General features: G+C 46.4%; 4 protein-coding genes and 1 pseudogene across 4 annotated transcripts; 3 read left to right on the forward strand and 2 right to left on the reverse strand.

The window, feature by feature from the left end:
• Positions 1-141: 141 nt before the first annotated feature.
• LOC106866090 lies at positions 142-4,261 on the forward strand (annotated as a pseudogene).
• A 1,725-nt stretch (positions 4,262-5,986) lies between these two features.
• Positions 5,987-7,177, forward strand: LOC100822522 (thiosulfate sulfurtransferase 18). Its single transcript, XM_003564642.3, has 4 exons — positions 5,987-6,210; positions 6,323-6,566; positions 6,675-6,728; positions 6,826-7,177. Exons 1-4 carry the CDS (start codon positions 6,002-6,004, stop codon positions 6,904-6,906), a joined length of 588 nt encoding a protein of 195 aa, XP_003564690.2. The 5' UTR covers positions 5,987-6,001; the 3' UTR covers positions 6,907-7,177.
• A 627-nt stretch (positions 7,178-7,804) lies between these two features.
• On the reverse strand, positions 7,805-8,704 carry LOC100822212 (protein BOLA2). The gene is made up of 3 exons (XM_003564641.4): positions 8,523-8,704; positions 8,402-8,424; positions 7,805-8,301 (listed from the first exon to the last, which is right to left on the reverse strand). The coding sequence occupies exons 1-3, from the start codon at positions 8,583-8,585 to the stop codon at positions 8,106-8,108; spliced, it is 282 nt and encodes a 93-aa protein (XP_003564689.1). The 5' UTR covers positions 8,586-8,704; the 3' UTR covers positions 7,805-8,105.
• Positions 8,705-9,168: 464 nt separating this feature from the next.
• Positions 9,169-11,069, reverse strand: LOC100822834 (sm-like protein LSM3B). The gene is made up of 3 exons (XM_003564643.4): positions 10,836-11,069; positions 9,944-10,039; positions 9,169-9,459 (listed from the first exon to the last, which is right to left on the reverse strand). Exons 1-3 carry the CDS (start codon positions 10,953-10,955, stop codon positions 9,379-9,381), a joined length of 297 nt encoding a protein of 98 aa, XP_003564691.1. The 5' UTR covers positions 10,956-11,069; the 3' UTR covers positions 9,169-9,378.
• A 3,438-nt stretch (positions 11,070-14,507) lies between these two features.
• Positions 14,508-17,963, forward strand: LOC100825898 (tubby-like F-box protein 3). Its single transcript, XM_010234307.3, has 6 exons — positions 14,508-14,783; positions 15,687-15,748; positions 15,824-16,233; positions 16,359-16,446; positions 16,752-16,884; positions 16,960-17,963. Exons 3-6 carry the CDS (start codon positions 15,868-15,870, stop codon positions 17,717-17,719), a joined length of 1,347 nt encoding a protein of 448 aa, XP_010232609.1. The 5' UTR covers positions 14,508-14,783; positions 15,687-15,748; positions 15,824-15,867; the 3' UTR covers positions 17,720-17,963.
• The last annotated feature ends 2,417 nt before the right edge of the window (positions 17,964-20,380 follow it).

The following is a 20,380-nucleotide window of genomic DNA, read 5'->3' on the forward strand; positions in this document are numbered from 1 at the left end:
TCTATAGCAGCTGATGCGAACTTGTGATCCCTGGCAAAGTTGTCGACTTGTCGTTGAACCCAGCCACCCAGGTGTGTGCGGCGGCGGGCTTCTGCGACAGGGCCAAGCTAGAGGACACCTCTCCTGCATGTCCGGTTCGCTCTTTTTCTTTCCCCGGCAGCGCCGCTAGGGTTGCTGCAAGTGGGAGTCCACCTAAATCTCACTTCTAGTTCATTTGAGATTTGCTAGTTCAAAAACTTGACTCAAATTTGAACTAAAATTGAAAAACTGCACTATAAGGAGAACTTAGGTGGACTCCTACTTGCAACCCTAGCTGCCGCGGGCCGTGCTCCACGCGGTCGTGAAACCATCGGCATACACGTACAGATACTCCTTCGTGTTTTCTGAGCCCAAATCGCGTTCTGCGGTTTCCGAACTTTGGCTCTTTTTTTACCGTGAACTTTGGCTCTTATTATTGTTGCGTTTTGCGGTGGAAACGAAGGCGGCTTCTCACAACGTTTTCGACAGCTCGCGACTGGAGTGCAGCGCTTCTTGAGGCAAGTTGTGATTTGCAAAATTGCGACGGTGTAGCCTGTTTAGCAGCAAACTACTACTACTACGACGAATAGTCTCCCTGCGAAAAAAGTTCGAAGAGGCAAAGAGCATATATCGAGACCAACCAACATTTACGGGATCATCCTTAGAAGAAAGGAAAATTACAATCTTCTTTATGCACTTGTTGGTGGTGCTCCATGAGCAAAATTTGATGTTGCTTCTGGATCTGCGAACAGCGGAACCGGAAAAAAACGTTGCTGACGTGGGAGCCGGAAAGTCGTTGTTCGGAGCCAAAAGATGCCAACGCAAGTGATCTGGGAAATAGATCGCCGTTTAGGAGAAGAAAACAACGAAAAGTGTTGGACGAACACCCTGAATTTGGCAGACAGATTTGAGAAAACATGACATCACTAACTCCGGACGAAGCCAAGGCTCGCCAAACCTCGCCGATCGAAGAAGAAACCAACGAACCAAGACACTGTCGGCAAAGGACAAAGACAAAATTAGGTCCACCATTCCAAAAGAGTAACGACCGGCCAATCCCTCTTCCTCCTCGATGCCACTGATGAGAGTGCCGCCAACGAGGTCTCAGGGAAAGCTTATCTTTTTTATTTTTATTTTGAGGGGGGGAAAGCTTATTCTTGATCAGTACAGTGGTGCCTGGCGCTGCTACCGCTTGACCAACCCTAGGGACTTGACTACATAGCCAAGTGTAGGTCCAAGATCCCTGCCATTCCAGCAGAGAAGGCAGGAACCCGTCGGGCTAGTGGGCCGGCAGACCGGAACGGAAGAGTTTTTTTTAGGGGAGGACGGAAAGAGCTAGGACACGTCGGGCTGGACGAGCCTGATCCGGCTCGGCTGGGCTCCTGTGCCATGCTTGGGTCTGACATCGGCCGACGTGGGCCGGCATGACACGCCCTGTTTATAAACGGACCTGACCCCTCCCCTCAACCCAGACCAGATCAACGACGATCGCCGCGGATCCTCGTCGCTGGTGTGGTACCGCTGCTTCCCATGGAAGACGACGACCTTCTCCAAGTGATCCACCTCCGCCTACCCCGCAGCCGCCCTACCTCCTGCGCGCCTCCCTCGTCTGCAAGCGCTGGCGACGCCTCACCACCGACCCCAAACTCCTCCGCCGCTTCCGCATCCACCACCGGAGGCCTCCCGTCCTCGGCTTCTTCTCGTCTGACTACGGGGTGATCTCGTTCCGATCCAAGCGCTTCTCCCTGCGAGTCGACGACCACGAGGACTGGAGGTTGCTCGAGTGTCGCCACGGACGCGTCCTCCTCGTCAACAATAAGCAGCGTCAGATCATGGTGTGGGATCCCATCACTGGCGACCAACGCCTCGTGGCCGTCCCGCCGGAGTTCTACATCGTCCGCACCGGGGCAGTGCTCTGCCCTGCCGGCGACCAGGGCCACGTGCATGGCAGCTGCCACTCGAGCCCTTTCAAAGTTGTCTTGCTGTGCATCAACAAGAACTATGATCAAGCCGTCGACATCAACATCGTCACTGTAAGTGTTTACTCCTCTGAAAACCCAACCCAGAGCACTTCCCAACCCAGTCTCCGAGGAGTAAACTGTAAGTGTTTATCCCTGTTCGGAAGTGCTCTGGGTTGGGTTTTCAGATTGACACGGAGAGCCCAGTTATGCTGCTGCACTATGCTGAGGATATGCATGCAATACCTTTACATGTGCATCCATCTATCTTCATGCTTCACCTCGAGTCAATGCAGTCTAGAGAACTTTTTAAACACGATGGTGTGCGCACCTATCATCCTTTCACAAGTTTCTATACTTAAGGTAAGTGCTCAAATTCACAATGCAGGGCTCATATTTTTGGTAAGTACATGGTTGCTGGAATAACTTTACTTCTAGTGTTTACTGTCAGCTGAAATTTTCCAATGAACTGTAGCTGTCTATGCCTCTATGGAACTACCATTCTAATTTACATATAGTTACAACATTTATCTTCAGCGCTAGGCACGCTAGCCACACAACGGCTGAAAATTGGCAACAAACAAACTGAAACATAAACTAAATTGGACATCTTATATGTCAAATGAGTAATTTAATTCGCACAGTTGCGGGAGTAAATATAGTTTTATTCGCTCAGTCAATAGGTGTTTCTGTGAGACAGTTGATGTTGATCTTGTTATTAGTCATGTATCCATAATATCTATCACACCTTCTGAAATAAGTAGTCTCCCCTCATTCTACCTTTTATTGAAGGGTTCTCCTGCAAGTGATCAAATGAGGGGAGCTTCTGAAATAGTTATATGTGATAGAAAGGAGTTTGCTAACTGCATGCCTTGGAATTTGCACTAGCCACTTTTCGACATGTTATGTTAGAGCGTCCAGACCTGAGGGGATATCTGTGGCCAGGAGGCGCTAGAGGACTGACAGGTGTTAACGAGGAGGTGTCATAGCCGGCACAGATCAGAAGGTGACGGGGATAGAGAGAATATAGATTAGGACAATCATTACATCCACTGGACCTTCTACAGATGACTCGTGGACTACTATCCTGGGCAAATAGTCAAATGCATCTCTAGTTGACTCAAACTTGAGTACTGCAGGTTATATTGAACAGACTCCAATTTAACAGCCTCTGATACTGAAACAGGGCAGCATGGCTTATATGAGATGAAATGATATTGCCTCTCACCTTTTTAATGGCATTTCTGTTGTTTGGTCGGTGCCGCAGTTATATATGTTCGACTTGCTTTGGTTTCCTGGTCATCTTTCACTTGTGTACGGGTAGTTCACCGGAGGCCGAGGCAGGTGATGTCAGGTAGGTGTTGGGGTCAATGCGGGAAGCAGGACATTGAGAAACTAGAGAATTAAACTGGGGAGGAAAGCGTAGGGGAAGAGAGATTTTTCTTATTGCTTCCTAGAATGATGCAATGGGCATGCTTTTGTAGCATTACCTATGACTCAATTACTTAGACTAGGACTATCTAAATTGTTCAAGGACACGATTGTTATAATAGAAGACAAAACCAATTGATTTCTGTACTCAGTGGATGTAATATCATAGCAGTTAGCAGCACCTTTCGTGCATTTTTCATTTGTTAACCAGCACGATCATATTGAAGCATCTTCTATGTGAAATTGATAACTTGGTTGGCATATTGAAGCTTAAAACTAGTTACTTGTTTTCATCTAGACGTATTTAGGGCAGATTGTGTGTTCATATTGACCTTACTCGTTTGTGCTCGTTTCTGACATTCGAATTCTATTTTACCTAGTAATGCTGAAATGATCTGGCGTAAAATATTCAGCCACAAGTTCTGAAATTACTACTGGCGTTTTAACTAACGAGATTTGTTTTTGCACAGGTATCAATAATAGTTTGAAGCATCAGTAGCTTACTGGTGTACTGCAACCTGGAATATGACGCTTTGGAGTATGATGATGACTATGACCATCTATTGTAGTACTTGTGAACTGAAGACTTGTAGAAACTACATAAATCTCCATGCAAGAATGCTTATGTAGACGCATGAAGAAATAGAGCAGTACAAGCGAGTGTCACAACGTCCAATGCAAACTACTATTTTAGAGTTACTTAGATAACTAGAAGGCGCTAATAATTGTACAAGCTAAATGACTTTGATTTTGACTAGCATTCAGTTTTAAGTGCGCCGTTGGAGACTACTATGCCTACTTGTCATTTTTACTAATCTTTCTAATGTAGTAACTTCCTGACTGAACTTTGGAAATTGGTGGACTTAGCGAGCTCCAGTTGTTTGGCTTGAGCCTTACTTAGTTGAGCAAACATCAGCCCGTTTGTCTATCTTGCCATGCCCTGTGCGTCTGAGATCATCAGCTTCTACCACCATTCGCATCTGTAGGCGGTTTTATCACTTTCATCGTGACAGCTGGGACTTGCTGTGTTTATTGTATCAGCCAGAAGGTATCGTTAGCTTATGTGGAGAAACCACTCGTAAGCTCTACAGGTTCCTTATGAATAAGAAACAGTACCCAATACATTCGTGTGTGTAGGTGGTTTCCCTTTTATTTGAACTTCTTCCCGTCATGACTTATAAGGCATCTCCAAGGGTGAGCCCCTATTTGTCCCCCCCTCCCCCCCCATTTGTCTATTTGAGGGTTTTTGGACAAATGGGTGTGTGAAAAATGGTAACCCCTTATTTATCTTTTCATGAGTCTTTGACGTGTGGGCCAAAAGATAAGTGGACAAGATTGGATGAGTTTTGCACAAATGGGGGGTCCCCATACTCTCCCCAAATTTGGGGAAGAAATGGGGAGTGTGGACCACTTCTGGACAAATGGGGTTCCCATTGGATTATGTATTTTGCTTTTGAACCTCCATATGAACAGATTTGGACAATTGGGGAAAATTTGGAGGGTTCCCTTGGAGATGCCCTAAGCCCCTTATGGTGGAACTCTGGCAAGAACCGCAGTTGAATTAGCTGCGAAAGGAAAGAAAAAAACTCCTATGTAGTACTGCAGTTCCACCAAGAATCGAATCAGATAGTGCATTTCTTGCATTTTTATGAAAGCATTCGCAATTATATGTGATGCAAATACTAATACCTGATATTTCAATTCCAATGACTGAAACAGACTATTTTGACACTTGTAATCCAACCGGAATAGCCCTACCTTGGAACATTCGTTGGTATTCTTCATGCGTATCTGACGAAAATTTAATGAGATCCATCTGTCTATGTGCTCTCACATCACTGACTGAAGTCAACAGGTAGGTAGTAAAACAGTCAAATTGAGGTTTTATCGCCTTAATTTGTTGCCATCTCCAGCAGCGTTTGCTAAAAGGATGCCTCGTGATTGCCCAAACGGGTGGCTTGCACCACATGAAATCGGTTCCATCGTATTGTTCTTTCAGGAACCACAGCTCCACCACCACTCCAAGAGAGTTGTTTCACCATTTCAGAAGGTGACGATGTTTACCAAGTTTTTAAAACCTTTTCCATTCTGAAAATGAGCCACTTGTTTCTTTTGATTTATTTTCTTGTACGACTGACCCGTATTTTTGATCTAAAGACATTCCTATTTATCCGGAATTATTTGAGCCGGATTATGTGAGAAATAAGTTGTGTTTATGTCAAGAGATAAGTGGCATCCAATGCTGTATCGGCGATGGATAGGATAAGCAGATAGATGAGAAGGAAGAGCGCCCACCGATGCAATCCTTTTCACGTCCTCCATGATTGCTTGCTTGTCCCCGAGAAAGCGTTGGGTCGTTTTCGATCCACGGATCTTTTCGTTTCACTTATCGGGAGAGTACGTGTTGCAGACTAGGCACCGATAATTCAACTGCAGTGAGCTGACCAGCAGGCCCTTCTTTTCTTTATTTGAGACCTGGCGTGTCGCCGCATCATCATGCCAATCTTGGACTTGCCCTCTTACCCTTCCAAGCTTAACCATCCACCCTTTGTTTATACTGGGTAGCTTGATCATGGAAGACGTTCTATTAAATCATGGAAGGTGATAATGTCCAACATGACCACTTACGAGGATGCAAAACGAGAGAAACTGGTACTACTTGTCTATTCACGGAAAATAATACAGCAGTTGACAATGCCATATATGTACGTGTACTCCAGAAGATAGGTTCGACAAGGAAAGAGACGGAGGCCAGAGTGGTGGTGGATGCGGCTAACCGTGAGCCACACTATAAATACGTCAGGTAGGCAGTAGCACTTATCCCATCAATCCACTCCACAGCCCCTGGATCGACTGGAGCATCTTCCTTTCCCTGAACTCATCGATAGTTAATTTATGGGTTCATTGAGAAGCAGCAGCAGCGGAGGCGAGAAGAAGAAGATGGAGAGCGTGGACGCGGAGGAAGCGTGCGCCTTGCTGAGCTCCGGGCAGTACCAGTACGTGGACGTGAGGATGTGGGAGGACTTCGACAAGGGCCACGTCGCCGGCGCCCGCAACGTCCCCTACTACCTCTCCGTGACTCCCCATGGCAAGGAGAAGAACCCGGACTTCGTCGCCCAGGTCGCCGCGCTCCACGCCAAGGACGACCTCTTCCTCGTGGTACGTGAGTGCTTTTGGTTTAGTTCTTCCTTTCCATTTTTCCAACGCCCGGACGGTGTTGGCTTGATCTCCGGCAGTGTGTAAGAGATGTCTTGTGTCTGTCTAAAGGGTTGCCGGTCGGGAGTAAGATCCAAGCTCGCCACCGCAGACCTTGTTAACGCGGTAAGTAACCATCTCGATCAAATTCTGCTAGTACCACTACTTACTATCGGCTATTAAGCCAAGTTTGATATGGTGCCGGCTGGCCTGTATTAAGCAGGGATTCAAGAATGTGAAGAACCTGGAAGGTGGCTACCTTTCCTTGCTCCGAAGTGCCGATCCGCAACCACCTCATCAGTAACCCGGCCCACCACTGACTAATTAAGCTCCTTAGTTATACGAATAATTTTGGGATCTGTAAATCGTCGATTGTCTCAAGAAGAAAAAGAAAAGAAGGAAGAGATCGGTCTCCCTTCAGATGGAAGCGAGAAATTTCGAGAAAATGGAAGTGGTATTGTATTTCTTTCTACTCCGTAGAAAAATCATGATTCTCTTTTCGAGAGTTCAGTAAGGCCCAATGTGTGATCTATGATGTGAGTAATCATGATAAATGAGACTGGTGACTGACGCAAGGCAACGTGGGTACAGTCTGATGTGGAAATTGAGAACCTAATCTAAATGCTGGATACTGCTGTTGGCAGTGGCACCACCAAACAAACAAAAAGTTGGTCCAATGCAATTTCAGAGTTGAATTGGGAATAGGCTACAATTCGACATATCTTGTTTCGTTGCCATGGAAACTGTTCGCTGAAAATGAGACCGCCGAGCGATTCCAAACTAAGTTTGGCTACAAAACAGCTTGAAAGCTCTGGCATTGACATCTACCGCCACCAGAAGGCCACCTCCGGCAAGGGTCTCTTCCCAGATCAATACATGTTAGACATGCTATTCCAAGTCCAATGACTGAATCAGCCTATTTTGGTTTCAGATGCCTTGGAAACAGATTAAGACATGGTAATCCTACCGGAATATTTGTATTGTAGGCTTTATGCGTATGTGAAGAAAATTAAAGGGACCCATCTGTCTAACTTAATTTCAAATGGAAACTTAATACTGCTCTACACCAACGGAGCACCAGCCTTTGTGATGGAATTATACGTACTGTAACATAAAACTAGCTGAAAACGACAGCTCCAACATCGAAATACCCTAGCATTTAGCTCTATAACAGAAAAGAGAATGGATGCAATACAACCAAATTGCAGCAAACGCCATCAGATTAACAAAACCAATGCACCTAAGAAACTGAACTGCAAACTGCCTACATCGAAGTTGCAGTTCGTGGACATGTTGCAAGCCGGTCTCAAGCAGTCAAGCCAACGATTTGAGCAGAAGCACTAACCACACAATTCAGTACTTAAAACATAATCATTCAAGCACAGCATCGCTGCAAAGTCTCAATTCTGGGAATCCATCTGCTACTACATTATTCAAGCAGAGAGTTTGATGCGCGTTTCAACATCTAACGGTGCCTGTATGATCAGAGTGCTTGGAGCGAGCTCAAGCCTGTGGCTTATCGGCGGCGGGCTCCGGCTGGGGCTGCGCCTGCGCCGGGGTGAGCGCCTTCTTGATGGAGACGGCGTGGATCTCCGCCATGTGCGGCGCCAGCGCGGTGTTCACCAGCCGGTGTCGCTCCAGCAGACGCTTCCCCTCGAACTTTTCCGACACCACCTCGATCTCATAGCTCGCGCCGCACCTTCACACCAATCAATCGATCGATCAATCACATCAAATTCTCGTGTTCGTACCAATCGAATAAGAGGGGGAAAAAGTTTGGGGAAACAGTGTGTTCTTACCCGCCAGATGTATCGGTGACCACCTGAAATCGTAGAAACAGAGCGGCGGGAGCAGTTAGGGTTTAGGGCGGAGATTGGGTACAGATTTGCGAAGGGGTTTAGACCGGAGACAGAGGCTTACGAGATGGGAAGGGCTGAGAGCGGCGGCGATGGCGGACTCCACGTCCTCCTTTGTGACGCCCATGGCTGGCGATTACCTCCTCCACGCCCCTCTCTTCTCGTCGTTCCAGTGGAGAGAAGGCAAAAGGCGAAAGAGCAAGTGGGCTGACTCCGGCTGGTGCCTCTCTTTTGTGTCTTATCTAATGTTTACCGCATAGAAGAATTCTTGATGTTTCTCAAAAAAGAAGAAGAATTCTTGATGTGGATTTGAAAGCATGAATTGGCCTGTCGTAATATTCTGTTCTTCCTCCTGGTGGACTGGGAATCGAATCTTGTCTTTGGTTGTTTTCTATCACCCGGGAATTTCACAAAGAGCATACATTTCAAAGTTGATGCGTGAAGATAAACATTATTGTTGATGCTGCAAGAAAATAGTGCATTATCAACGATTCTTTTTTCCCTAGAATATCATTATTAAGGATTCTAGCGATACAATGCTGCTAGTAATAGAGTAGATTTTACTATTTTAAGGACCTCTGCATTTCCAACAAGTCTATTATCTTCCGACAGTGTACTCTGCAGCAGAGTAATCAAGCCACATAAGCGCACTTCGGTTTTGATGGGAATATGATAGTCTGTGGGAACTGGGTTGATTAAGCCGCTGATAATTGACATGTTAATTTGGCACGGCGCAGAAACTAGCACTCCAATCAGATAAAATTCAAACACACGGACTGGTTACACGATTGTATCATCCGGTAAAACCTAATCAGAAAACAGTGATAGTGCAGCACATAACATACACCCCATGTCATGAACTGACCAAATACACATCACTCATAGTTGACAATCAGCAGGATCCCACATCTCTTCATTGTTCATGCAGTTCGCAGGGGTGGAGAAACCAATATAACACCATCACCTCGAACAAAAAGGAAGGGGATGGTACGCCTAGTAGTCTGGAGAAGTACAATATTTGCAATGGTTAGTATATCAGCAATCTTCAATACATACACATATAATTGATTAGTAATGCAAGTAATTATCCCATAGAATTAGATTCCTCGAGAACAAGTATTATGGACTTGCAGGACAAGAATTAATATCAAAACAGATCCTAACCACAAGCTCCAGTATTCCGGAAGTTAAAACAGCTTTGAGCTCTCATGATGTTAACTGGGTAATAATGCCATAAATCCAGCACACACTGACAATCCATGAGAAATGTGTGAAAGGATGTGCTGGCATGCATTAGGCAGCCAACCTCTCATTGGTCAAGGGGTTCCATATATCATAATCACACACACCGAACAGAGCAATATTGTTTTCCCATTGGCATGCTACATTAACATCATTCACCAAGAGCTACAGTTTGTGATGTACAAAAGTATTGACACTACAAAGTGTTTGTCAAAATTAAAAACAGAAGGTCAAAGAACTTACGCGCACGATTTCTTCATATGTTTCATCATCAATCTCAACAGTTGTTACAATCTCCTCAACATCTCCAAGGATCATATTTAAGTGCTGATCGTATGCCTGGGTAAAAAAAGGTACAAGAAAGACATGTCAGCAACTGAGCCCGGTATGACCAAAATGTTATACTCCCTCCGTCCAACAAAAGATGTCTCAAATTTGTCAAAATTTGGATGTATCTAGACATGACTTAGTGTATAGATGCATTCAAATTTAGTCAAAGTTGAGACATCCTTTGTTGGACGGAGGGAGTAATAAACCTCCACATGATTAGAAGATGGATTAAAAAAAAAAATTACAGGTGGGAGAAAGAATGGGACCAGTGCAGACTAAAAGCATTCCATGGCAGCGCAGCATAAAAATGCAGATGACAGAACATTGTGATTTATCATATGCAGGCCTGATCATACAATTCTCAAACATTTAGTAAGAAAAATACTAACCATGGTGCCAAGCAAGTCGTGCTTAAAATGACGAGCACACACACCAGAAATTCACCTCCTGCTACCAACTACCATGTAAAATGCACTCACAGTTTTATGTTATTGACATGCATATCATTGTATACACTTGCGAATCACTACCAAAGAATGCTTATAGACCATGAGCAAATTTAATATCCTAAGTTGCATTACACACAAACTGCCACAGTAATTTGGATCGCCCTTGGTATACACCACCGAGGGCACGACCTAAACAAACATGAACACTGACAAAATTGGAAGCCTAAGAGCTCCTCTCCTCACGCATACCAAATCGCTGCAGGACAATGTAACCATGAACTATTCCACTCCGAGACAACAACTAACACTAAGAAATTCACAAAATACAGCAAACAAAAGTAAGAGGAGGCGCTTACATGGAGCTTGCCGCGGAGCTCGCGGTCAGACCGGAGCTTGACGTAGATGCGCTCGTCGAGGCTGAGCCTTATCAGATCCAGCGGCTCCTTCACCGCGATCTCCTCCTCCGCCGACGCCATCGCCTCCGCCTCTCCTCCTGTCGCTCCGCGGGACCTAAGACCTAAACCCTAGCTTCCGCCTACCCAAATCGAACTCGCTTCCGGAGATGCTCGCGCTTTTGGGTGGTGGTGGACTGGCGGTGCCGTGATTGCCTGATTGGCCTGATGTGTCTCTGTTCGGCCTTTCTCACTGGGCCTACAATGGGCCACGGCACAACATATCAGGCATCACGTTTTATTAGATTAATGGGCTTATCTGAATCCCATGTACTGTATGACGTTTCATCTGGGGATCTCCACTCTCGCTTAGGCCTAGGCGGCTAGGCCCAAAAGAAAAGCAGGCCCCTTTGCTAATTTCTCGCAAAAAAAAAAAATTTAGACTCTTCAAGTTCACATCCCCATTCACGAGCGTACAGCGATTCTTGTTCCGTTCAAATAAGAAATGACATTGTTCCATTCCTAAGGTGACCTGACTCTATATCCCGTAAAGAAGAAAAACAACGGGTTCGTCAGATCGATCGCTGTTTCCAATTTTGCTCTTCGCTCTCTGTCTTCCTCTCCGCATCGCGTCCCTCTCGTCCCCTTGCTTCTGGATCCATCGAACCGAATTGAAATCGAACTACCGCTGTCCACCGCGAATTGTTTTATGTCCGCATGAGACATATCAAATGACATCCCGACGATCCAAGACGATTACATCCACACGGCTTTTTTTCTATAAGCAAACAATCCGTGGGCGGCACAGATGTCCTCAGCCCGTTCGGTTAGTTGTACCTGATCAACAAGTGACATGCACTTGTGTATTTCTTGCCTCGTTGACAATGTACCCCCATTTCTTTACGTTTCGTCTACAGAGACGACTCGTTCTTCCTAGTTCTTACCTGAAAGTTTAAAAGCTTTTCTTCGTGTCTGTCGCCCCGGCCTGCGCTGCAAACGTTTACTTGACGCTGCCGTTGAATGGAAAGGAAAAAAAAACAAGCATCGGTTGCATCAATCTTTCGGCGGGGACGGGTCACTGAAAAAAGGATGTGTGTACAGCAGGATGAAACCAACAGATCTTCTTTCAATCTGTCTGACTGGCAGCGTTGTGCTCCCCAGACGGCAGGATTTGACGATACGAGCTGAAGCACTCCTCGCCTGCAGGCTGCAGCAGACTGACGCATGTCGTTGGAAACAAGAAGCAAATTCGATAGAGACACGAGATGGTGTAAACTGTAAAGTAAAACAACTTGTGATTTCTGCGTGTTCACTTTGGCCTCTCTGATTAGTCGCTGACGGGTGCGTGGACTATTATGCAGTGCAGTGCTGTACTGGTACCATCCGTTCCACTCCTATCGCCTGCGCAAGCGGTTAGATCACGCATGATTCGTGCGTCGACCGGCCCCGGGGGGTTTAGTTTAGCTACGTGAGCAGACGCAACCGGCTGAGATTGTTTACACATGGTGTAGTGGTTGGGGATGATGGTACTCTGATAATAATAACGCCGGACGACGATTTCGTGAGTCCTTGCTGGAGCTTTATCCGTTTGCCGCCAAATGCTTTCTGCACAGACGCAGATGCCACGCGCACAATTATTTCGTCACGGGTCATGTCAAAACACGCACAGGGAACTCGGCGTATTCCGGCCTTAATTCATTTTGTGCAAGAAGCCAATTTAATTCAGGTTGCCTTTGGTCGAAGAATACTTAGTTCAGGTTGCCGATAGGAACTCCTCACCAGTCGCCAATACTTAGCTTCCATGGACAACTGCCGTCTTTCGGTGTATTCAGCAGCAACTTAGCCTAAAATAGGCCGAAAGCTGATCCGGCGGCTGCTGATCGAATAAAATGTGTCGAGTCTGTTGGTTAACAATAACCTGAAGCGGATCAGTGATCGTGTAGGCGGCCAGCGTACCAGACAGACAGAATGAACCGATTTGGGCAAGAATTGCATGGAATGAAAGCCCCCGCGCTCACCGGAGTCAGGACAAACGTAGTCCGGTTGGCGTCCGTGAGCCCCCAGTGGCCTGCAGCAGCTGCGTGCGCACGGTGACGTCGTCGGAAGCTTCGTTTAGTTTCTGGCTGTGAGCTGAGCTCGATGGCGACGGAAGCAGGCAGCAAACGGACGGAGCCGTGCTTTAGCTGTCACAGCCCACGGAACTGACGGAAACGGCCGATCGAAGCGTGCAACCACCCTAGCCCGGCTGCCTACGTGTGCTGCCAAGCGAGGCTCCGGGTAGCCGTCGGCACACCCTCCTGACTCCTCTGAGTCCTGTCTACGAGCTTAGGTTCAGAATATTGTTACAGTGCAGCCCACTCATTCGTCGCTGGATCTGGATGCATGGAAAGCGAAAAGTTTTTCGTTTTTCATTTACTGCTCGCTTTTCTTCTTCTCAAAGGTCTTTTTTTTTACTGTTTCTTCTTTTCTCTTCTTTCTTCTGTGTTTAGCTTCTTTTGCGCTTTTGAGAGCCTTCTACTTTGCTCACCCCGGCGCTGCACGCTACGCATTTTCATTTTTTTTACCTTTTTACGTGTTTACTGGTTAGTATATTCTTCGGTCGGAACGTGCGTGCACATGATCCACACGGCAGAGCGAACTCCCTCTACCGGAGAAACGTGTGCTTAAATTGAATCTCTTCTCGTCTCTCGTGGTTGAGCGTTCAAGATTTCAGATTAGCGTATAGACTTTGCATGTTTCGAACCAAACCAAACCATTTCGAGGCGTGTGTGCAGTGCGTCTTGGCTGGTTGGTGGAATGGAACACTCGCATAGTCGCATGCAGCGCGACACCGGCAACGACAGCTTTAAGCGTACGTTTTGAGTTCCACGCCTCCGGAATCTCAACGAGTTTCTTTCCTTTTCCAGTGTGTATGCCCCCAAAATGTGGTGTGCAAAGTTTCGAAATAAAATATAAACAGAGTCTGTTGCACATAGAATCTGCCATGCTTATTATATGTATATGCACCACTCGCTCTAGCTATATTCTAGTAGTGCTATGCGAAAACAGCTGAGACGGGGTGCTCGATCCGGCCGGTCAAAGCACCATTGAGTGCTATAGTACTACGCTTAGTCGCCAACCGCGCGATAGGGGACTTGATGGCAGAACAATCGATTGACCAAGGATTGCGCAAGGGAATTTCCGTGCAAGGATACGGCGAGTTTTGACGTGTCGTGGAAAGGTTAAAACCTAGCTGGGCTGCTGGCTAGTTCAAGCTGTCGCGACACGGCAAATAACTACTAGGAGTATCCGATTCAATTTAAAATCCACCCTCGACATGTAATAAGCATCGATCGCACCCCACCCACAGCACCCACAGGCGCCAGGTCCAGCCAGCGCTGTGCCGTGGCCCCGAGGGAAGGTAAAAAAAGCAGGGGAGAAGAGAGGAGGAGGAGCAGTGGACTGGACACCTTCTCCGCTTTTGGTGGCGTGGGCGCCGGGGCAAGGCAAAGCTCTGTTGTGACCCGACCCGACTCCGTTAGAATCGGTAGCCGGAGACGACGCTCTGCCCGACGGAACGGGACGGGACGGGAAAGGCGCGGTCAACTCGACCCACCCCACCACCGGCGCAACGGATAAACAAAACAAACCGGAGCGTCCCCGCTCCCGCACCTTTCCTCATTTCCCCATTCTCTCTCTCTCTCTCCGCTCGCCTTCTTCTTCTTCACGCACCCCCCACCTCCTTCCTCCTCCTCCTCCTCCGAACGCGGGTACGTATACGCCGGGTAGCCCAGCGGAGATTGAGCAGGCGGGCACTCGGGACTTTGGAGGCGGAACCGACGAGCGAGAGTGGGCCTGGTTCGTGCGCGCCCGGGGCTAGCCGTGGTTTGCAGCGGCGCTGCGCCCCGCCGCGCCGGCTCGGCTGAATGTGATGTGAGCCCCCGCCTTCTCTTCTCCCGGCCTGCTCTGGCTCGATTTTGGTTTGCTCTTCTGTGATGATTTTTGGGGTTCTGTTTTGTTGGTCGCGGCCCCGGGGACTGGGAGTGTGAGTGAGTAATGGTGCTGTGGTCTCCTAGTCCTGGCCGTTCCCTGTCCGGATCGTGGATCGTACGTTCTCTCTGGTTCTGCGGTACGCCTGTTCTTCAGGAGAAATTTCACGGAATGGCGTGGACTTTTGGGCCTGTCCGAGCTGTCCCCCTCAGAATTTCTTTTCCAATTTACCGGTTACATTACATTTTACAGGTTCAACAGATAGACCTCTTGTTTTATATTTTTGAAACTGAACCTGATGTTGTTATTTTTTTTATGCTTCTGTGATACGTATATATCACATTTAAACTTACCAGCTGATGTGTATTAGTAATTTAGTATGGAGGAACAAAAGGGGGAGGATTTTTCTCTCTGCAGGTCATGGTTTTGGTTCTGTATTCTGTAAAGCACAAGATTTCCTCTTCAAAACTCAATACAAGTTCACGGCAAGGACTGATAGGTGATAGGTGATGACGTGATGCTCTGGCTCTAGGATTTCGCGCAGCTTCCCTGAGAAGTTCTCATACAAATACATGTGATGTGCCCTGTGGTTGGCAAACTGTGATTTTTCAGCAGTATGATTGGAGGCATATTTCTGAACTTCCAGTTTTCTTGCGCTTAAAGTGACGCCTGGTATATATATGTAGCCAAAAAGCTGTTCTTGCGTCGTGAGCAATTATGGATTTAGGTTCCTCTCTGATTGCTAGTTAGGCCTACATGGTTGTTAGACAGTCACTGTGCGCATGTTGTCAATCAAATCTGTCGATCGTACCATGTTTGCTCATCGAGAGTCTTCTGTTCTCGCAGGGACTGCTAGTAGCGGTTGCTTTGGTGTATGCACTTTGTGATGGTCTAATCTTTCTGAGGAGGTGCGGTAAACTACTTGTTCATTGTTTTATAGAGTGGAGCAGCTAAACTTACCTTGTGCTTATTTTCAATTGCAGGCAATATCGCATGCCTCATTACCTGGCATTTAGCTGGCCAAGAGATGTCGTTTCGCAGCATAGCTCGTGATGTTAGGGATGGTTTTGGTAGCTTGTCGAGACGGAGCTTTGAGGTGACAATCGCAAGCCTTTATGGTCTTACTGGATATCACAAGGGGAAGGCTCAGAGCTCACTCGATGACCTCCATGACCCACCTCCCATAATCCAAGAGAGCCGCTGGGCGAGTCTTCCTCCTGAACTCCTCCGTGACGTCATACGGAGACTGGAGTCTGACGAGAGTACCTGGCCATCAAGGAAGCATGTCGTCTGCTTCGCAGCTGTTTGTAAGACATGGAGGGAAATGTGCAGAGAGATTGTGTTGAGTCCCGAGTTCTGTGGGAAGCTTACCTTCCGCGTCTCTCTAAAGCAGGTAAAGCAAAAAAAAAATAGATACCCGCATCCTTTACTGAAGAATACCTACAGTTATGCCAAACCATAAGCAGCGTATACCTTTTCCTTGTGCTTCATAAGTTACATTTTTTGTTGTTTTGACAGCCTGGTCCTCGAGAAGGAATGATTCAATGTTTCATAAAGAGGAATAAATCCAAATCCACCTATCAACTCTACCTGTGCCTTAGCAATGGTATGTTATGCTTCCCACATCTGTACTAATAATGCTCATAAGTTTTAACCTTTTTTGTGTGTATGCAAGGTTATTTTAGTTCACTGAGATATACCTAAGGATCAATCATTCTTATATAGAGTATTTTGCCTTGTTTGAGTGCTTAATTCACTCTTCTACCTCAAATTATGTAGACCTTTTCAATTCTGTTTTTGGTTGTAGATTTAGTTTCTGCATTCATGTGAAATATGTTTCTTTACAAAATGATCAAATACCTGTATTATATTCACTTACTCAAATATGTAAAACTTTTTTCTTTTGAGCAGTTGTTACTGCAGAAACTGGGAAGTTCCTCTTATCTGCTAAAAGGAACCGCAAAACATCTTGCACAGAGTATGCCATCTCAATGGACACTGGCAACACCTCAAGATCAAACAGGACATACATTGGAAAACTGAGGTAATTATTAGGTGTATGGAAGATAAACCATTTTTTCTTGTTTGGTATATAACAAAAATTCTTGCTGTTTTCTAGGTCAAACTTCCTTGGCACGAAATTTCTAATTTATGACACACAACCCCCATACAATGGGGCTGTAGTGCCACCTGTCGGAAGGACCAGCAGGAGGTTTAACTCAACAAAAGTTTCTCCGAAGGTGCCTGCTGGTAGTTACAACATTGCTCAGGTGACATATGAGCTAAATGTTCTTGGCACAAGAGGTCCTAGGCGGATGCGTTGCATCATGCACTCCATACCTGCCTCCTCAGTTGAGCCTGGTGGCATTGTCCCTGGCCAGCCTGAACAAATTGTGCCTCGAGCTCTTGGGGACTCATTTCGCAGCATCAGTTCCCTCTCCCAGTCGTTCCGCAGCAGCACCACCTTCTCCAAGTCCATCATGGACCAATCCATGGATTTTAACAGTGCTCGCTTCTCTGAGATCAATGGTGGGATAGTGGATGGCGATGGCGACTGTGAAGTCAAGGACAGACCATTGGTCCTCCGTAACAAGCCTCCGAGGTGGCATGAACAGCTACAATGCTGGTGCCTGAACTTCCGCGGCCGTGTCACCATTGCCTCCGTGAAGAATTTCCAGCTGATCGCGGCATCAAACCCGCCACCTGCAGGTGCCCCAACTCCTTCGCAACCCGGTCCAGTCGATCCTGACAAGGTTATCCTGCAGTTTGGAAAAGTTGCGAGGGATATGTTCACGATGGACTATCGCTACCCCCTCTCGGCTTTCCAGGCATTCGCGATTTGCTTGAGTAGCTTTGACACGAAATTGGCTTGTGAATAATTTGGGCAAGGAAGGCGAAATCAAAGACGGTTGGCACAGATCAGAGGCCTGGTCCTTAGGTTATTAGTTCACGTTTGCATTTTCGCGGCCATGCTTTCCTGGTTGTAATCGTGCTGTGCTGTAGTATTGGACTGGACTGGACATACATGAAAAGCATCATTCCATGACAAGTTCCTGATCTTGGTTGTAATTGTTGGCCTAGCCTCTCTCTTCCATCATTCCATGACAAGTTCCTGATCCTGAACCGCATTGTCCACATACCATCATCGTACATGCATTGGCAGTATCACAAAATAAGAGTTACGAAAGTTGCAGTTTATGAATAGTCCCGTACACTTCCATGGTTTCTGAAACCTTGCAGAAAAGAAGAGCTCTTTTGGTTGGTCCTCAGTCCTCACAGCCACAGGGACCCCTTGCTCGAACTGTGCAAGGCTCTGTCTCTCTCAGTCCAAGGTCCAAGAAGACTTTGGCACGAGCATGCTGCTTTTATTGTCAGTGGTCATGGTTGGCACCGAGGGTCATGAGACCACCACCTAATGCAATGCAAAGTGCAGATAATCATTGCACGATGTGGACGCCCAGTCTATGCGACTATGCCCCCTCTCTTCTCTTCTCTAATGGCGCATTAGACACACAAGACAAACAAAACAGTAGCTGCGCGTCGAACGGGAGCATCATCTCACATGGGGGACTGTCCCCCCGCCCGCCCTTTTCCCGTCCCATGAATAAAAGCCGGTCCAGCGCGCATGCCATTTGCCACCACCAACGTCTTTAGGTTCGAGTTCTTTCAGATGTGAAGAGGAAGCAAAGAAATAACAAGAAAGCGAAAGACTGGGGAACATCGTTGTCTCTTCCAGCTGGGACGCACAAACGCCACGGACCCACCCACGGTACGTACCACCTAGATATCGATATCGCCTTTCCGACGACGCCAAGTGGTCATGGTATTTCTCTCTGGTTCGCTCGTAGTGCTCCACGAACTCTCCAGCCATGGCCGCCCGTGCGGTTGCGTGATAGCCTAAGGTTAAAACCTTTTGACACGGGCATCGGTGTACTACGTGTCGTCTGTGCTTTATTTGGGTCGATGTGGCGGTAGGCTTCAGAGAGCCGTTCTCTGCTTGCATACGATTCTTGCGTTGCGTGAGTTTGACAGTGGAATAGGATATTTCGTGCGTATTCAGATAAGGAGTAAGGCACGATTTCTTGACAGGGACGCCAATTTGCCATGTAGCCCATGGAGATCGGTGAATGATGCTTTGTTTTTTTCCCGTGGAAATTGACAGCGCGATGACTTGGAGCAGTATAGAGGTGGCTCAGATTCATGGTCAATCGTACTTTCGGCAGGACCTGTTGAGATTGAACCCAATTCTCCCCGTTCCGTTATTTGACTGTGCAGTACCACTGGCCACTGCTGCTTCATCTTTTTTTTTTTTTGAGAATGCTTCCTCTTTACTGTACTTTCGGCAGGACCTGTTGAGATTGAAATCAACTAGCATGGTGTCCAAATGCGCGGGAAATATCTTTATACGTTTTTATTATTCATATCGCTATATTTGTTGCATTATTTTTAAAGCATTTAATAAATGATAGGTATGTATCATTTGTATGTGTTATTAGAATAGTATAAAAATTATATTAAAACTTGGGATACAGATCATCAGCACGACTGTTTCTTAGAAACACATAATTAATAAATGCCACTACACATATAAGTTTGGATCATCAACACAATTGGTCTCTATAAAGACAGTGCTAAAGATCTGTGATGGTTTGTTCCCGCCTCCCTCGGCTCCTCTTGTCCCCAGCGAGGCCATGACCATGGACGACGTGGAGTGGAGCAGCACCGCGCCATACAGGATCCTCTTGTCCCGCCGTCTAGCCTATCTAGTAGTATCTCGCTGGTCTCCAGCCGTGCGGTGCTGGCTTGACCTTCTCTTGTCCAGCAGCTCGAGAAAATCGGGAAAAACCCGACCCCGAACCCGAAATGCCGGGTACCTGAATTATCGAGTAGTTATTATTTCGGCTGAATTTTGGGTGTCATTTTTTCAGAACCTGGATTTTAGAAAATCGAATTACCCGACCCAAATTATCGGGTAAACCTGAATCCCACCCTAAATTTAAAAATACTATGTTGTGTATGTATTGTTCTAACATTTACACGATAGGTAGTTCGAAAACATGATAAATCAGTATATGTAGAAAAGTTGAATCAGTCAATATCAAAATCCCTAGAAGTACGGAATTAGAGTCAAATTTGTTTTGAACATGAGACAACATTTTTATGTGACTTTATATTAAAATCCAGAACTAAGTGTTAGATCGTGTGTCAGATGACCGATCAATTTTTGGATCTAACTGATTGATTGTTTGTTTTAAGAAGTTTAACAACTTAATACAAAGTTAGAACTCCTTACACTTACGATGGAAGGAGTAGTGTTTTGTTGTTTTCCTTAACATGGTTCAAATTAAATGAGGGATGGATAAATCTGACTTTAATTTTAGTCCAAAGACCAATTAGTTTTGCCAGATCAATTGCTTGTTGTGTATATACCAATTCATCATGGTTCATGTGTATATACCAATTCCACGACAGAGCAAATATATAGATCAGGAATAGATACACACGGAGATCAGTACCTGCAGTGGAGCGGATGCAGCAGT

This window comes from Brachypodium distachyon, chromosome 2 (assembly GCF_000005505.3).
Source record: "Brachypodium distachyon strain Bd21 chromosome 2, Brachypodium_distachyon_v3.0, whole genome shotgun sequence".
NCBI classification, from domain to species: Eukaryota; Viridiplantae; Streptophyta; class Magnoliopsida; order Poales; family Poaceae; genus Brachypodium; species Brachypodium distachyon.

Bases quoted from the DNA above. Each gene is read 5' to 3' on its own strand.
- LOC100822212 (XM_003564641.4), bottom strand. From the start codon at position 8,585: ATGGGCGTCACAAAGGAGGACGTGGAGTCCGCCATCGCCGCCGCTCTC. The intron at 8,425-8,522 runs GTAAGCCTCTGT...CTACGATTTCAG, and splicing joins CTCTCAGCCCTTCCCATCTC to GTGGTCACCGATACATCTGG. The intron at 8,302-8,401 runs GTAAGAACACAC...ATTGGTGTGAAG, and splicing joins GTCACCGATACATCTGGCGG to GTGCGGCGCGAGCTATGAGA.
- LOC100825898 (XM_010234307.3), top strand. From the start codon at position 15,868: ATGTCGTTTCGCAGCATAGCTCGTGATGTTAGGGATGGTTTTGGTAGC. The intron at 16,234-16,358 runs GTAAAGCAAAAA...TTGTTTTGACAG, and splicing joins TCCGCGTCTCTCTAAAGCAG to CCTGGTCCTCGAGAAGGAAT. The intron at 16,447-16,751 runs GTATGTTATGCT...TCTTTTGAGCAG, and splicing joins CTACCTGTGCCTTAGCAATG to TTGTTACTGCAGAAACTGGG.
- LOC100822522 (XM_003564642.3), top strand. From the start codon at position 6,002: ATGGAAGGTGATAATGTCCAACATGACCACTTACGAGGATGCAAAACG. The intron at 6,211-6,322 runs GTAGGCAGTAGC...ATTGAGAAGCAG, and splicing joins CCACACTATAAATACGTCAG to CAGCAGCGGAGGCGAGAAGA. The intron at 6,567-6,674 runs GTACGTGAGTGC...GTCTGTCTAAAG, and splicing joins AGGACGACCTCTTCCTCGTG to GGTTGCCGGTCGGGAGTAAG.
- LOC100822834 (XM_003564643.4), bottom strand. From the start codon at position 10,955: ATGGCGTCGGCGGAGGAGGAGATCGCGGTGAAGGAGCCGCTGGATCTG. The intron at 10,040-10,835 runs GTAAGCGCCTCC...TTTTTTACCCAG, and splicing joins AGCTCCGCGGCAAGCTCCAT to GCATACGATCAGCACTTAAA. The intron at 9,460-9,943 runs GTAAGTTCTTTG...GTACTTCTCCAG, and splicing joins CATATGAAGAAATCGTGCGC to ACTACTAGGCGTACCATCCC.